The 18,059-nt window shown below is 50.6% G+C and overlaps 1 protein-coding gene across 3 annotated transcripts in view; it reads left to right on the forward strand.

Annotated features, from left to right (window-relative positions):
• The window catches only part of LOC122367801 (plectin-like), a 111,567-nt gene that overhangs the window by 59,176 nt on the left and 34,332 nt on the right, over nt 1-18,059 (forward strand). For all 3 annotated transcript variants that reach the window (XM_043341257.1, XM_043341340.1, XM_043341426.1), the window contains 6 exons: nt 109-252; nt 1,307-1,369; nt 9,553-9,666; nt 10,060-10,215; nt 12,012-12,233; nt 14,066-14,158. In XM_043341257.1, the coding sequence (XP_043197192.1) occupies nt 109-252; nt 1,307-1,369; nt 9,553-9,666; nt 10,060-10,215; nt 12,012-12,233; nt 14,066-14,158 (792 nt within the window). The remainder of the gene's footprint in view (nt 1-108; nt 253-1,306; nt 1,370-9,552; nt 9,667-10,059; nt 10,216-12,011; nt 12,234-14,065; nt 14,159-18,059) is intronic.

Here is an 18,059-nt window from a genome sequence, read left to right on the forward strand (position 1 = left end):
TTACATTTAACAATTTATACATATAAGCACTAAACCTACAATAAACATTTGACCATAACACAATACACGCTGAGGTTTACAATTCCAACTTATCCTGCGGTGTTTCAGAAGCCGGCTGTGGCCCGCACGCCGCCGTCGGTGAAGCGTCGTAAGGCGTCGGGTCCGACGTCCGACTCTGCCGAGGTGATTCAGCTCAAACGAAAGGTCGAGGAGCTGCAAAAATGCATCGAGCAGCTGCGCGAAACGACACAGGTGAGGGTCGGCGACTGCTGACGGTGGGTCCGGGTCTATAGGTGGCTGGCTGCATTCTTTGTTCCAACTCACTGTACAAGAGAACATTGATTGCAGCCGACAGTTATAAATGTTTTCGTCGCTTTGCTTTTGTTTTCAAGCTCTTGGTTTTAAATCATTGTTCTTGTATCCAGATACAAGTAAAAGATATAAATAATTTGTGAAAATTAATGTGGCATGTAACATTTAGGATTTTATTTTATCAGAGTATTCTCCAGTCCTAGCTTATCCCTTTGTCCTTATCTTATTTAAGCTCGTCCAAAAATAGGCCGTTCGTTCTGAGCCACCGCGCCGTGCGGTGTGTCCCGGAATTTCCTGGCCCAATAACAATCGATCTGTGCCATGTTTGCAGTCTGTCTGTGGCCCGGCCCAGTCGCGAATTGACACATCACTGTTTGGCTTCGCCCAGCCTGGGAGTGGTTCCGAGTGCACTCGATAATCGAACGAAGCGCCGGGACATTTCCCACAGTCATCCTCGTTTTCGGCCCATCCCAAAGATGTTTTCGTTTTCCGACCGCTATAAGTTCTCTTATTTGTTACGATAAGTGCTGAAATAGCAATGTGATCTAAACTAAACAGGATTACACAGCTAGTTGGTTGCCATGTTATGCCAACAATTCAGCAACATTGATCTTCTGTTGAATCAATCATCGTTGTATGTCCCTTCGCATTATCAGCGCAGGCCTTTCCAATCTACCCGCGAGACGCGTCATGGTCGCATATTTGTACGCCATGGATTCCACATCAGCACCAAGCCATGACCCCGATTGTTGCCTTATCAGGCCTTGCCATGCCAAGCCAACCGCCAACAGGTGTGCAGACCCCACCCCCTCCCGTGCACACCGACTATCGCCGCAACACCGGTGCCGCGCCGCTGCGTCGGTCGCGACGTTGTGCCGCCGGCATCGATGGTCGTCGGTGCAGTGTCGACCCTGCCGCCGCTGACGGTAGCGCCGCCCCTGTGGGGCTCCGATATACAGACAAAGTGCTGACGCCGACGTGGGTTCGTTTTCAGATTAGAGCCAATCGACTGGGGACGCTGCACAGCCCACGGCCACATCGACTTCTGCAGGGAAAGGTCAGTAACGACTTCCTGGAAGTTCTATTCTGCCGTGCCGAGATGCTTCCCTTGACCCTCTTCTCTCTCTCTCTCTCTCTCTCTCTCTCTCTCTCTCTCTCTCTCTCTCTCTCTCTCTCTCTCTCTCTCTCTCTCTCTCTCTCTCTCTCTCTCTCTCTCTCTCTCTCTCTCTCTCTCTCTCTCTCTCTCTCTCTCTCTCTCTCTCTCTCTCTCTCTCTCTCTCTCTCTCTTTCCCTCTCTCCTCTCTCCTCTCTCTCTCTTTCCCTCTCTCCTCTCCTCTCTCTCTCTCTCTCTTTCTTTCTTTCTTCCTCTCCTTCCCTCCCTCCCTCCCTCCATCCTCTCTCTCTCCCTCTTCCCCTCTCTCTTCTCTCTCTCTCTCTCTCTCTCTCTCTCTCTCTCTCTCTCTCTCTCTCTCTCTCTCTCTCTCTCTCTCTCTCTCTCTCTCCGGTTTTTTGGATGTGTCATAAATCATTGCAGTTGCAGATTCAAGTCGGAAACCTGGGCAGTAAGCACTGAGCAACAGCGGATGATGCATGGAACTTCCCCAGTGCTATGCAACATTGTCGCCAGATGTGTTTGATAGTTCTCAAATCTCATTGCATGATTCATGCCTTTATTTTTATCTCTTGCAGGAGATTAACAGGAGAAACAACTCAACATGCTTGCCACAATACCGTATAATTTACTTATTACATGTGTTCTTTTCTATCTTATTTGCGCTTTTTGAGAGAGCACAAGAAACGTATCATGACCAATGACCATGTCCTTGTGAAACATAACAGTTACATATGTACAAAATTTCACCACTATGCATTATTCACTCCAAACCGCATCATTTAATCCATACCCACATCGGCCATCTCCGGCCCTATCTATTCACCCATCGCCGGTTTTCCAAACCCGCCCAAAATCTGCCGAGTAATCGGTGCCGGCCGCTCTGGGTCTGAAGTTAACGACCCACCGTAGCCCAGTAAGGGAGCACCCGGGGCGCCGATTAACTGACCCGCCCGAGACGACCGCCCTCCGGAGCCGGCAGCTTCCGATGCTCCACTTCGATTAGCAGCGCGCCGCATTACGGCTCGGCGGGGTTCGCGACGGATTAACCGGGCAGAGATGGCGAGGAGGTTTCTGTATGTGTCTGTTTGAGACCAAACTGTATCAGCCTGATGCATGCATACCATGCCACACGTGAGTGGACGCGTTCCCGCTGGGAACTTCGACACCGACCCTAGAAACTCAGAATATTTCTTATTTACCCGTTATCTTCGTTCCTAACTTGGCTATCGGCGTATTCCATCTTATTCCTACTTGGCTTGCCCTTAAGGTTCGCCCAGAGGCTGATCCACTAACCTCCACCCCCACCACGCCTCCAACATGTTCGGCCCACGTCTCTGTTAGGCTTAGCCCCGCGTGTCCACTCCACTAAGCTCAGCTCAGCAGTCCCCAGCCTCGGCCTCGCAACTCCGCCAATATCGACCTCACGTGTCGCTCAGAGCTCGCATGTTCGATTAATCGACCGGTGGCTGGCGGTACGAACTCTGCCTTATTGCTCTGCTCACGGCGGGTGTCCCAGCCTCTCCCTGTCGAGTATCGCCTCCCCCTGTCGAGTATCGCCTCCCACTGTCGAGTATCGCCTCCCCCTGTCGAGTATCGCCTCCCCCTCCCCCTGTCGAGTATCGCCTCCCACTGTCGAGTATCGCCTCCCCCTGTCGAGTATCGCCTCCCCCTGTCGAGTATCGCCTCCCCCTGTCGAGTATCGCCTCCCCTGTCGAGTATCGCCTCCCCCTCCCCCTGTCGAGTATCGCCTTCCCCCTGGCGAGTATCGCCTCCCTTGTCCCTGTGTCCACCGTGTCGGCCTGGCCCAAATCGTGATCACTCGACCGGTAATGGTGCCAGGAGGTGACCGGTGGCCTGCTCCGGCCGGCCCCGACCAGTAACCTAGACAGCCGAGGCGAGACATGGCAGGGCAAGACAAGACATGAGGCAACCGGCTTTGAGATTGCTAACTCAAGAGAGCGGAGAGCGAGACAGATCTCAAAAGGGAAATCGATGAGATGAGAGACATTGCCGGATTAGCACCTCTCAGCTCGTCTACAGGCGCCTGTCATGGAGAGAGGACCCCTGTAGGTGTCATGAGCGTTTCTCGCGCGCCGCTTCGGTCGGGTTCGATACTCCACCTGACCGTCCCGCATGACTTGCAATCGAGTCACTTTCGCCAGTGCCGTGTCTCGAGCCGGTTTATACGCACGAAACAATGGCCTCGGTGTTGGAGCCGGAGCGTATCTTCAACTACGGTAGTTTCAGTCCGGTGCGCTCCAATAGTCCACTCACTAAAGAGTGGACTATCTACTTACTACTATAGAGTACTAGAGTGGAGTCTGTACTACTTTGCATGCGGCTGTTCAATGTGCACCAGCTCTGTTCACTATCGCTGCCTTCGACGGTAACTTTTGCAGTGGACAAACAGAAGACACGGGCTGCTGGAACAAATTGGCGATAAGTCTGATTGCCAAATTTTCCTTTCGATAAGCCTTGCAAAATTTCGTGACCACCGAATTGCAGTTCCAGATAAATATGTTTGGATCCATACAGAAATATGAACGCGCTTTTGATTATTTTTGACTCACTGTTTGGGTGCATAATCTGACCTTTTGTTGTACCCATGTGTACCCCGGCCTCGGGACCGCGCCCGACGCCACGCCCTCTGGCCCTGTCTCGTGACCGCCATCAGTGCGGTTCGTGTCTGTAGCGGCCGGCCAGCTCGTCATGAACGGCCCAGCTCATTACCTAATGTCGGCCTGACCGAGCCGCGGTCGTCTGGTATCGATCTGGCAGCTCGCAGGGTCGCCACAGGTGGTGGCTCGCTGTCGGGAATGGAGGAGGGGACAGGGGGGGCACAGTCACCTGTTTTGACTCGCCGCCTGAGGTCGACTGAGTGCTGCGCCGCATCACAGACAGATTAACCGTTTTTGTGACGATGCCGAGCGGGGATCAGAGTCTATGTGCCAAGGTCCGGCGTGACGGAAGGGTTAATGGTCCCGAAAAACGGCCGACCCAGTGATGAAACCCCGTCAGCAGTGCTTTCCGTCGTCCCACGCGGGATCATTCGAAGATGATGGGCCATTGTGACGTCTTCTCGCGCGGATGAGGTCTCCTCGGGGCAAATTTGCCCGACAGAGCCCTCCCAGGCGCCGCTCGCGAGGGAGGGGATTGTTTCGCGACGTCCTCCGTCACTTTCTGTGTCGTTCCCGGCGGTTGCGTTACAAAACGTGACAATGGGTGGGGTCGGGCGTGGGAGGTGACGGTTCGGTCGTGGTTCGAGGCTCGTACCGCTGCTGCTGAGTCGATGGCGGAGTCAGTGGTGACCGTGGCAGTGCGAGCTACCCAGGGGCGTGGTGCGCGGTATGTATTCCATCGATCGCGTGCCCCCGTCTCTGTGTACGGTCTGAACGGTTGCCCGTGACCTGAATTCGTTTGATCGATTCAGCCGTAGCTAATGCACCTGAGGACGGTGTTTGCTTACGTGTCACACAAGCTGGAAGAGCCTGGACGACAACTTCACATGGTAAAGGGGAGAAACTTTGCGTGTTACCTGGCGATGAGAATACAGTGGGAGGAAGACGACGTGGTCTCACGCAGGAAACCGAGGCTGTTAGAGAGGACGGTCCGATCCGGCTTTCGTTCCACGGAATGGGCTGTTCTTTTTCCGCCCACGCGCGGCCTATCACGGTACTCGGGAAGGAGGGTTTGCTGGTGTTCGTCCTCTGGGCTTGAAACTCTGAGCTCTTTGAGGTCAGATGGACACAGCACTCACGATTTTTGCCGTGCAGCTTTTATTTTATGACTTTTTGCCCTTACCCTCAGTTTTTGCGTGGATGATTTATCTAATTAGTTTTGGTGGTTAAGCGGATAATCATTAGTTATGCATATGCCTAGTCATTTTTATTCATTGATAATGGCATCGGTATTCTGGTATGCTAAAAATCGAACCACCTGGCATGCCCACGATCACTTTCTTTCCAATTGCTAAACCCAGCCCTCCACCCCATTACCTCACGTAGCCTCTCCACTCAACCCTATTCAGCCTCCCTCTCTCGAACCGATTCCCTTTGTCCGATGACGTCATCCATCGCGCCACCCGGCGTGACAGTAGCACGCATCGATGAAGCAGTCTCCTCACCGCCCAATGAAGTATCACGCCATTTAACCCGGCAGTTGCTGGGGTATTTCGCCACCCACCGTTTGCTGGGGGGGGGGGGCGTTAAACGCCCCCAGCCGATAACTCGAGAACCAATAGGCGCAGCGAAACGCACGAGGCGGCAAACGAAAGAGCGCGACGAGACGCTTCAGATGAGTACTTTAAAGTTGAATTTTGAGGTCACAGGTCGGGTCAAGGTCAGGTCAAACACCTGAAATCGAGCTTTCAGTAGCATGGACTTCAGGGCTTCGCAATGGGCGCCTCTCGTCATAAACGTTGTCAAAACGGTGCACAATCCATCATATAAGACCTACAAGAGTGTCAGCTCCATGAAGGGGTCAGTCAAGCATAGGTCAGGGTCAAGGTCAGGTCAACCGGGTAGGCACATATCCCCGAAAATCAAAACTGATATTCGCAGCTTGCGACACATGTTTTATGGGTAATTTGGGGCGTAGAACCCGATGGTGACATTCATTTTATCGTATGTGTACGTGTTTGGCTCAAAAAGTTCAATTTAAGAAATGTATGTATCATGGTCGTGAAGTAGTCGCGAGAAATTGCCAAGATTCAGTTCATGATTTTGGAAAATGCAGAACGATAATCAATAATCGAAGATAGCCATTTGAATGTCCATGGTATTGGCAGTCTAATGGCGTTTACGGCATGTCTGTATGTCTATTCTGTGATTTTATATGATTTTTTGAACATATGCCGTTTTTGGTCGAAAACTCAGAAATCATGACGTCACTAAAACCTCGATATCTCAAAAATTTTCCGACCGATTTTTTTTGAAACTTTGTCACAATAAACTTCAATCAATTCCCTACAGGTACCCAAATTTTGGCGCGCCTGCGGCGCGCCATTTTTATGCTATGGCCCGGCGAAAAAAGTGGGGGCGTTTAACGCCCCCCCCCAGCAACTCGCGGGTTAACGAGTCGACTCCCGCTCCGCCCCCTTTCGCCGGTTAGTGTGTCAGCAAGCGCTAAACATTGCGTCGTTGTGTGTCAAACACTGTGTCACGGCGTGTCAGGCATTGTGTCATGACGTGTCGGACAGTGTCAGTGTCATGCAGGGGCGGGGCCGGTGCGGTGGGCGTGACGGTGTCTGCGCGGACCGCGGCACACTGACCATTTCGTGACCAGTGGTCGGAGTGGTGGCCGTGAACGGGACGAGATAAAGTGAGAGGAAACACCGGGTCTGCTGCACCGACCTGCAGTGGACCGTGAAAGACAGAGAGAGGAAGGGAGCTCTGACCTGGTCACGGGGCTCATGTGACCCATGGTGACTGATGTTCGTAGCTAATGATGCTGGAAGACCAAACCCCGATTGCCGAATGTTTCATTGACCCTGCATGGACACTGAAGAATGGCGGTGATCAGTGACGCCTTATTCGAACGAGTCGATCTTATGTAGGGTCTAGGTTAATTCCTGATGACCATCCACGTCACTGGTCACCGTGTATGGTCGCCGCTTACGTATACTGACTGATGCCGACTTCTGCTGACCGTTCGCATCCTGCCGGCGCGGTGCCGGGCGGTGCTGACCGCTGCTGACCGATTGACCGCTGACGAGGTTCACTGGTCAGCTCGTGGCCGCCCGGTGAGACGATAGCCGCCGTCGCGTGGGAGTGCTAGCCGTGGTCCGCCCTGCCCGACCGGCCGGCCGGAGCCGACGGGGCTAGTTTATGCATGAATCGGTGACTGTAGCAACGGTGGTCGGCCGTGTGGCCCACTTCTTGGCCGTTCAGTTTATAGCGCGGTGTCGGCGGTGGCCGGTTGCCGCCCCGTTCAGCCCCATTGGGCTACCATTGGTAGCCGGCGGTATACCTATGTGGCGGAATGGTGACGGGCTGGGCCACCGTGCCATGAATAAGGTTACTTAAACCGTCAACGGGACTAAGAAATAGTCAGGAGGTCCATGTGACTTGAGGTCTGGCATGGAGTAACTTCACTCTTGCAGGCTGGACTGGGAAACAGCCTGCGGTCGATTGGCCTTAGGTCTGATAAGCGATGTTAAAAGAAGCAGTATCCTTGGAACATTTGTCCAGTTATGAATATCTCATGTTTGCGGTCGCCGTATGTCAGAGTCGGTTCACCGCGGCTTGTTGACAGAGGCTCAGACCTTCCTGTCGGCTGACTCAGCGGGATGTGTCGCTCGGACGTCATGTCCTGCAGTGGCCTGTGCAACACGATCTCGGTTCCCTGTCTGAGGAGCTCACGGTCGCCAAGAGAGCCAGGCGCGGCGGATGCCTTTGAACGCTCCAACGATTTGTAATACATCAGACATTAAAGCGAATGCGAGCCGTCGTAAGCCACCGCGCCCGACTTTGGGACAGAAAGCTGCTGTCTCAGTGTTAAGTCGCCTGTGGTGTTGAGGTGTGGTGTTTCTCTGGTCATCTACATGAAGGGACGTGTAAGCTGGTCTGTTTTGGGAACGGTGACTAAGTGAACGGTACAGGAGTCAATGGCCTCTCAAAGAATCGTACCACGCTTCGAGAGCCGGATATAAGTATGACGTTGTGCATAACAACATGCAGCAGCTTCAGGTTAGTACGTTCAGAGCGGCTGGCGACGAACGCAGCCATTCATGTGCCGCTAAAAGCCGTTTTCTCGACGGGCTATCTGGCGAGTGCACCTTATTTGACCAAATCTGCACTAAATCTCTTTTACAATCTCTTTTAAATCTAAATCTCTTTTATCTTCGTACCATGAATTTATTTCAGTATTTTAATCGAAAATAATGTCTGATAATTTAAAAAATGAGAAACCCATATAAGCATCTGTGCAGCCCAATCTGATAACTTTCAAGAAACACTACACTGCACCTAATGTGACCAAATCTGCACCTAATCTGCAATAAATGTGTACCAGATGGCCGTCGTGAGGCTGATGTGGATTTTGCTTGAACGTTGATAGCCCCAACTGACTGACGTGACTGATCAGCGTGAATTGATCACTGATCATCAGTGTCGTATTGATGATTTGATCAGCTGTCCAACTCACTGAGTCCGGACGGTCGATGGTTGACCGGAAATGACAAAATGGCATCACGCGATCGGCAGATTCTGCGGTATTTTCGGAGCAGTCGCTGTCCTAGTCACCAAAGCAGGCGAAAGTGTCCAAGAGGGGGTTTGCAACTGGATGCTTGCCCCGTTGATAAATACGCGAAGTTTGATAACAATGCAACGTTTTTTATCGTTTTCAGGACATCGAAACAATAAAATACGTGATACGTCTTTATCTATTGGATGATCATTGCTCAATCTATTTTTACTTTTCTTGTAAAAACCTTGGAGTTCTGGGTATCTTGAAAGATAAGACCTCGTTATACTGTATACACATTGCACATATGCACATGCATTAGCTCATATGCCTATTGGCTGCTTTGTCATTCCCAAGTCATAGACGTCAGTATCAGCAGCTGCTCTCCATGGTTCTCCCATGCTACTTCATCGGCAGTAATACTAACTTCTACGGTGCGATGCGCTATCAAAGTCCCTATTGATGTTATATCATCGAGGTTTTCCCATCTTTTCTGTGTCAAGGTTCGGATGCCAAGCTCAGTGCATTTCATTGTGGCATTACTGTTTCTTCAGAAAACATCAGAGCCGACCTCGAAGAGGGATTTCGGAAACGTCAGATTTAAACCAACACTCCCACAGTTATCATAAGTCTCTGCACTGGAGTACGGATCAATTCAGGCCTAATCGATTTCGACACGTGACCTTCGAACAAATACAATGGAAGCCCAATCACCAGCCATTTTGCAATAGCTCCTCTATCAGCTCTTAGTTTGATCGAGTGCAGGCCTTAGTACCTACAGTGTTTATTGACTGGGACAAATGGTTTGAAGGTCGGATGCGGTTATTCATCTTCCTCACTTACTGTTAGATTTATCCCCACACGAATTACTCGTAGGTACCCTAAGGAGTCGGAAATGATTGCCACTCGTCAAAACCTGACCTAACATCACCTCTCATTCACAGATGAGTGAACTGCCAACGCTCAGGGAGGATGAGAGGCTCGATTCTCTGGAGGAAACGACTGCGGATGAGCAAAGTTCCGACATCTCCGACATCAAGCCCTCCGACCTGGCACAGGTAAGTTCTCGGCTGCTCGAACGATTATCACGATGCCTGTGCAACTGCGTGCGGTAACTGACGGTCATTGTTAGATGCAGATTGTCTGAAGCTGGGCAGTGCATGCGTTTAAACAAGTCCGCTTTTAGACCCCTGTATCCGAGGGCTCCTTCCGTGCCTGCCGAGCCCAGCAGCTGGATTACCACAGCCCAGCTCTAATGAGCATGCCGACACTATTCGATTCGCCGCCCGTCGCCGCTCATTAAGCCATAAATCAGCTGATCGGACGTTAATGCCTGATTGATCACGCGGATTCCGTTCGATTTTCGTGATTCGATCTCGCGCTCAGCGTGACGCGGATGCCTCTGTTCGGTGGACTGGGTTCTGACGCTGCCTCTGTGTGCGCTGCGGCAGCTCAGCCGCGAGGAGCTGCGACAGCTCTGCTGCGAGCTGCAGAGAGCTCACCATCAGCTGCGCCAGGCGCACGAGCTGATGGTAGCCAAGGTGCGCGAGACGGGACGGTCCGGCCGCGCCAGGTCACGCGTCGAGAACGAACTGCTCGCGTCTCAGGTGAGTCCCGTGCCTGCGTCCCTCGGAATCCGGCAGTCACTCGGGCTGGGTCAAAAGCCCCGGCCCGTCCCGCCCCACCCGGACCCGTCTGGATGACCTGTGTGACCCGGCCCTAACGAGCTGTTTTCAGGGTAATGAGCTGAGCGCTGTGACTGGGTGTGTGTTCCAGACTGTCCCGCGGACCCTGCGGATGGTTCCAGAAACTGACTGAATAGGATGGTCTCGTGCGGTGTCTGTGGGGGAGCCGGCGATGGAGTGATCCCGTAATAGAGCGAGTTGACGCCTCATCAGCGAGCTTTCAGGCGGTGATTGATTATGCCGCTATTCTTAGACACGTCATCTGCGGAACATGCATAAAGCACCGTGTCTGGGTTTCAGGGAATGCAAATCTACCTGTCGAAGAGGCATTGTCTATGTTCTTTTTGATATTGTCGTATTCAATAATGGGCTTGTCACTTTAACAATGAACTTCGTGATGTCATCATTAAGCCCTGTCCTTAAATGCGTCCAGGCTCGATCTTTGCATCTTTGCGACTCATTCAAATGTGCCCACGGCGTCCCATCACAAAAGCGTTGATTTATCTCTCGTGTGTGTGAGAAAAACACATGTCTCGCCTCTCGCCCCCGCCAGTCATTTAACGTCCAAACGAAGGTGAGGGTCACAACATCAAAAACATACCCTCGACCCCGAGGTATGACAGGGAAGGAGGCTGTTACGAGCGCTGGCATTACAGCTGAACATGACACAGCGCAAGTGAACCTGGTGCCCTTCGCGTCACTATCGTCAGCATCAGGGTGTGCCGCTGGTAATCTCCATTGTCCCTTTGGATGACCTATGTCTCTGAGAGTAAGAGTAAAACGCTTTCTCACAGGAGTCAGTGGATATGGGATTCTGGGATAGCAGACAGGAGACCATCGACTCGTCCTCACATTCACCACTTTCGGTCCCAGAAGTAAATGCAGCTTCCCCGGGTGGTAGTCAATTATAGATCATCGCTCCCAGGCAGACGGACGCGACAAATGCTGTGTTTTAATTAAAATTTTAGAGCTATATAGCCACCATGCTATGACAGAGGAGTGAGGCTATACGTGTGAGCTGATTATTGCACTTATTTGTCATGCTTTGTCGCTCAACCATGATATGATTCTTCATGCTTTCAAGAGCCGTGAAAACGATAAAGTGAACGTTACCTGGCCGCCCGATTCGTATGCATGCTGTGCCAAGATCATCCGCTTGGATTCTGACGGGAGCTGCATTTGATGAGATTAGGTTAAACCCAAATATCCAATGCCATTTTTACTTTCTCTTCGCTTATGCCGTTGCCGCGATTGTATCTCATTATTGTGTTGTGTCAACATTTGAAAAGTGCAGTGGCTAATAATCAATCGTCTATTATTAACTCTTGTTGTTCAGCGAGGTAAAGCGACGCCATTCACTGCTGAATTGCTCTTACACTTCGGTACATTGAACATCAATGGCAACCTTGTTTGTATACAGTGTTGCTAAGAGATGATTGTTAAAGCATTACTTGTGTATGCTTTCCTTTTTGAACTATGCCCTAAACAAACATCAAATAACATTTGGGTTCGGATTGACAGTGGTAAAGAGATTGAAGGAAGGACCAGTATATTCTGGACCAGGGCCAGTATCTGACTGAACAGTGACTAATTTAAGACGAACAACATCTGACTGAAATATTTTTTCATTCATGTTACCAATTTGAGGTCGGGATAACTGACTGACTGGTGCCTGATTTGATAGCCTACCGGTCTGACTGATTTGTGCCTGATTTTAGTCACTGGTGCGTGACCTGGAGGCCGCCCTGGCCACTAAGGGCGTCGACCCGTCCGCGCTGCAGGAGAAAAGCGTCCTTACGGCTCAGAACCTGTGTCTAACGCAGAAGCTGCGTGACCTCCGTGCCCGGGAGGTCAAGGTCAAGAACGAACTGCAGGAGCTTCGCGACCTCAACGAACTGATGGAGTTTCGAATTCTCGAGCTGGAGGGATGTCAAGAAAAGGTGAGACAGGACCACGCGCCGTCTTCCGCTTTGTAGAATAATGAGGCAGGTTTTAGCTCAGACATACAAATGAGACGGCATACAGGTTAATTGTTGCAACCATGCACATTTCGCCATTTTTCTGGCATGGCGAGGGAACGAAATGGACGTTTTCTCATGCTTCATTGCGCCAAGCGTGCGAACCCCTGTCGGCGCACTCATATGTAACGCTGGTTTAACGGCTCATTTATGCGTCCAGAGAAGGAACAAATGCATAATTAGTTGCTCATTTTCTGCTTCATTTCACACGAAACTGTTCTTACGCGACAGAGGCGTTGCATAAGTTTGTAATGCTAACGATGGTGAGCTGGTGAAAGGACCGAGTACCTACAGCCTTGAACCTTTTTGATTGTGGTAACAGTAAGCTCAGTATAAGTGTTTCAGTATCTCATTTGTGATGTCGATTCGCTGGTACTTTAGCTTACATCTGTATGCCTATAGGTAGGTATGTGACAGTTTACCAAACTGCTCCTATCCCTTCACTATCACTAGTTTCATCTCAGCTGTGTGCTCCTAATGATTCAGACATGCATCATAGTCCGACAAGAGGAACTTCACGCTTTCGTCCAAGGTGCTCACTCACTGGTAATCGGCAGATTGGGAGAGGAAACGAGAAAGATCGTGACCTCTCGGGGCATCATTACCGTCGTCTCATGTTTAAACAGGTCTGTCTTGGCTTGTTACGCAGCAGAAGAACACCAAAACAGACTAGAGTACACAGAAAATAGGGCGATGCATCCTACGCGTAGATTTATCACCGTAACACACATTCTGTGTGAAAACACATTTGTATCGTACCTACTTGTATTTCCCCTCCGTGAGGTATCACTAGGGCCATCTATCGGCCGCTGCGCGAACTACGGCGCCTGCGCTGAGGTCAATGGAAAACCAGTTTTGCCGCTGCAATGGGGGCAGTGTGACGACCCAGCCGTATTGGCCGTGGCCGAACCGGGTGCGCCCCGGTGCCGGCGGCAGTCGCGCCGTTAGTTAGCCACCGTTTGTCGCGGGCGCGCCGGGATTGTATGCTAATACCGGGCTCCTCTGTCCGGTACGACGGCGCTCAGTGTCGCGCCGGCCGTGCTCGTGCCGTGCTCGCGCCGTGCTCGTGCCGTACCGTTCGCCGTATTGGGCTGTGGGGGCGTAGTGGGTCGACTGGGCCGTCCCAGGTCAGCTGTGTCAGTCTCGGACTGTGGAGTCTGATCCAGGTGGGTGGTAGGAGAACAGGGCCTCACGGGTAGCCTACGTTGAGTTATGACGAGGCCCGAGAGCCTCGGTATTTGGAAGGTTTGGAAAAGAGGCTGTTTTACAAGTGTCTTTGTTGCAATAGTTTGCATTTTATGGCAACCTTACATGCGTAGAACCATTTGATCAACATGAAAATCTATTGTGCCGGTCGTCGAGTTATTTGTACATAAATCATGATCATGATTTAACCAACATCGAGAAGCATTTGACACTTGACAGAACGCATTATCCCTAGCTCACTTTGAATTCCACCGTGCACTATTGCCCATGTGCCCCTTATTTTTTAGGCTGATGAGTTTTGGTCCTATACAGGCTACAAGTTGGACCATCAGAGCACTTTATCTTACACTCGTGTCAGCTGCTCATAGTGCAGAAGCATGGTTATACCCTGGTGCCTCTTTTCTACAGCCCACTGCCCAGCTCCGCAAATCTCACAACTGTGTACCCGGCCTTCCCACAGTCGCCGGTGTCCAGTCATGACCCCATAGTTTTTTGTCTTGCTTGCTTACTTGTTGCTCGTCTCTCACCCATGTGATCCCTGTTCACAGTCTGGAGACCGGTCATCGCCAGTGCCCACTCTGGACCAGACTAGGACAGACTCATCACAACAACAGGACGAGACGGCACCAGCCAGCAGCCAGGTCAGTCCCGCCGGGTCGATTTAGAGGCTGTAATTGGTTGTGTTCATTTATCCGATCATCTGTCCATAGAACTCTGCACCCTAAGGTATAAAAAGGTCTTTCCTGTCCCAGCGCAGCCAAGAAGCAATTCCGTTCGTCGAAGTGCTTCTTTTTACACCTAGCAGTTTCCCTGACACGTGTTTTCCTGGCTTTGTTTCCTTTTTTTATTCAGTTAGTATATTGGTGACAGTGAAAACATTGGGGGACTATACTCTGATGAGTGATTGAGTAGGCTTGCATATCCGTTATGCTAGCGCCCTTGAAAGTGCAGACAACAGTACGGCATGGCTGTTGTGGTTTGGGCTGTAGCATAGGGTTCCCAGTCTATCTTGTGGCGCCACCTGGCTCAGAGCACCTGTTCCTGGCGCCCTCTGTCGTCGAAAGGCAGCGATGTTCGTACGCGCCCTACATCAGCGCCACCTGTCGTGTGGGCTTATGTTGACGAAAGGCCTCAGCGCCATCTGCCTTACTTATAGCAGCCGCCCTCTCATGGGAAATAGTGTTGTCATTTGCGGAGAGGAGATGTGCTGTATCGTAAATCCACATAGAAAGTGAACCACCCTGTTTTTTCATCGACAAATTCATCACATTCTCAATCATTTGTTTGATGTTGGCTGATTGACTTTCGTTGGACGTTGGCTGTCGTCATTGCCATCGCATGTGATAGACAATGCGTGAGCTGACTCATGGGTCGAAAATGATCTGGTCCGTAGCCAAATCAAAAGACACCAAGCACCTAGCCGGTGTAACCATAGCAAGTCCGTGTTCCACACGAACTTCACAACACTGTTGGGTTATCGGTTTTGCGCAACACTCAACAATCCAGCCTGTTTATCAAACATTGTTAAACATAGAGTCATCGTTACAGTTTTAACGCTCCTGAACCCCTTCATCCATCCAGGTCGGCCACTTTAGGATGTCAGATGTGAACTCTCGTAGTGGATTCTGAATGATTTCACTAATGGGCATTTCTCAATTTAAGCATTACCTACCCTCTAATGACCTAGTATTCGACTACATATTTTCCCAGCTTAATTCTTAAACTCCCGCCCATTGTCGGGTACATACATAAAACAATTTTCATTGGCTCAAGTTACTCCATTTTAGGAATACCTTCGTTACGGGATAAATGTTCGGTAAGCTCATTGACGTGCTGTGTGGTCACTGGTCATTTGACACGTCTGTTATTTCCTCTGCATTGTTTTCCTCCGAGGCGTTATGAAAAACCGTCTTTGTCTGTCGGGAGATGGAAACACAGTTCTCATAAAAGGTGACAGTTTTAATGCTAAATATGCAACAATTCGAACTCGTTATTGAATAAACACATGAATAACGCCTATCAGACTGCTTATGGGTTATGTGTGTTGACCGGTGACGTTTTCAACTTCAATAAAAATGTGAAATTCGAGGAGTATTTGGAAGTCAGAAAATCTTTTTGGGAGTGCTGGCCTCCCCTTCGGCCCATACCAACTCTCTGGAAGTGCGCCAAAGATTCTACGCATTGTCGGACAGCTATCTAAAGCTGTATACAGAACACAGATGCCTTTACCATTAGCATTCCAATTATCTCCCGATAATCTGATCTCAGTTGATATTTACCATCTCGTCTTTCCAAAGCTCCGAACTCGGCTAAATGTTTACATGACGGCACCCGGTAGCCACTTTTAACCCGCGCCCCGCTGGGCTATTCAGCCATACGCGCCCTGCTGGGGGGGGGGGGGGGGCAGATTCTGCCCCCCCCCCCTGTCTAACTTCCGAACCGATGGTCGTAGAAAGACGGGGAAAACGGCAATCGAAAGCTCTCAACAAGGCGGATCTAAAGAGCCCAAATTTTTTTGCTTAAGTAGGTCACAGGTCAGGTCAAGGTCAGGTCAAGGGTACAAAATGCAAGTTTCTACAGTATCGGCCTTGCACCGTAGTTGCCGAAGAATGGACTGAGACTGATTGCCCAAAACGTGTTCTTAGACTACCAAGGCAATATTCGTTGCATGCAATGTCATTCAAAGGTCAAGGTCAAGGTCAGGTCAGGTCAGGTCAGGTCACCAAAAACAAAATATAGAAAAGGGCATGTGCGACACATGTTTTATGGGTCATTTTACTCATAGAATTCAATAGGCACACTCAATAAGTGATATGGACCACCTCTGGATGAATTTCAGGTCAAGGTCAGGTCAAGGTCAGGTCAAGTGAGGTCAAATTTTGAAGTTGGTTGTTAAGGCCTAAAAAGGTGTCTATCCGATGCAGTTTTTCACGGCGAATCGAATGGTGCTATTTTTGTTTCCGTACGAGGTCTAGAACTTCCAAAAAAATCATTTTTCAAAATTTGTGTGTGTCGTGACGTCATAAAATTTTGAATAACTCCCACATCTTTGAACCGATTCTTCTAAAAATTGGTATGTAGGTGCACATAGACTACTTCTCTGACATATATTCCGGTTTTTTCGATACACCCAAAATTTTGGATTTTATCATTATGTTCCCCAAAAAATCAGTTTTTGAAAAAATTTGGGCCACAATCCAAAATTTTCAAAAAACCGAGATAGCCATTTGATAGACAAAGTAGAATCACGTATAACCTTTTTTGTTACGTCTTGATTCCTTTAAAAATGAAGATGTTAGCGGCGTTTGAAATTTTGCCGTTTTTGAGGCGAAAATGGCGAACATGACGTCACAAAAACGTCAATTTCTCAAAAATTTCCCGACGGATTTCGCTCAAATTTTCAGGGAACGTGTCAAAGTGATGTATGATAAGGTACTGAAAGTTTGACGTCGCTGGCGTAACGCGTTCAGAAGTTATTGGCGAAAAACGGGAGGGGGGCAGATTCTGCCCCCCCCCCCAGCGGGGCGCGGGTTAACCACCGCTTCAAATAATCCATCATCGCTGATCTCTTTCTCGTTAGCACAGCCCATGGCCACGGCTATTGGCTCTTGTGTATCCTGGTCAAGGCCCATGGTCGGCCAGCTCTCATTAAACGTAATCAAACTCGACACTTACACGTCTATCAAGCGCGAAAACCATCGCAATCATCTCTCGACGCACGGAAGGCCGTCTTCGAGTTTTACTAACCAAGCAGTGACTCTTCCAAAGCACTATCGTTGAGGTCTCTCCATGGACAGTCCTTTGCCCCTCCGTTCAGTGTCCACTGCACCACCCGTCACATCTTATGTCCGTCCAGGCCGTACCTACTGGGACAGAGGTACGGCTATGGTCTGGGTGTGGCTGACCTCGTTAGTGGTGAGTGTTTTGCTGCGGCGCCAGCCCTCCCACATGGGCGGTGAGGTGACCCGTCGCGTGACGGCAGCTCTCTGACTCGCCATTTCACACCGTCCGAGCTTTGGCCAGACAGTCTCAGGGTCTGCAGTCTGGATTATCATCGCATGGAAAAGCTAGACTGCCCTCGGACTCTATAAGACGTGTTTGTTTCTGTATTATATCTTCTGCGGGTCAACTTTCTTCGCAATTACACGCCCTCCATTTTGCGGGTTAGGCACGGCCGCACCCGTCGCCTATTGTTTTGAATTCCGCACCTCTGCGAAGGCGGACGGTTGTGGGTCAGCTCGTGACGGGTCTTCTCCGACCCAGCTACGGCAGCACGTCGGCCGCGCTACGACCTCCCGCGGCCGTGCCGCGTTCTGCAGACACATTAATCGGCCGCTTCCCCGGATCGGCCGACGCCTGCGGGTGTCGCCTGCTCGGCTGCGTTCCGACCCCGCCTGGTGGAGATAGCTGCAACATTGCAGCAGTGCAATGGTGCAGGTCCGGCTGCATGAGCAGAGGTGATCGTTAGAGCGGCACTGGATTCTTCAGAGTCTCGACTCACGCAGTGGGCTGACTCGGTGGAACCCAAGGCCCGCCGTGCTG

Source organism: Amphibalanus amphitrite, unplaced genomic scaffold (genome assembly GCF_019059575.1).
Source record: "Amphibalanus amphitrite isolate SeventyFive unplaced genomic scaffold, NRLGWU_Aamphi_draft 000003F_arrow, whole genome shotgun sequence".
Taxonomy (NCBI): domain Eukaryota; kingdom Metazoa; phylum Arthropoda; class Thecostraca; order Balanomorpha; family Balanidae; genus Amphibalanus; species Amphibalanus amphitrite.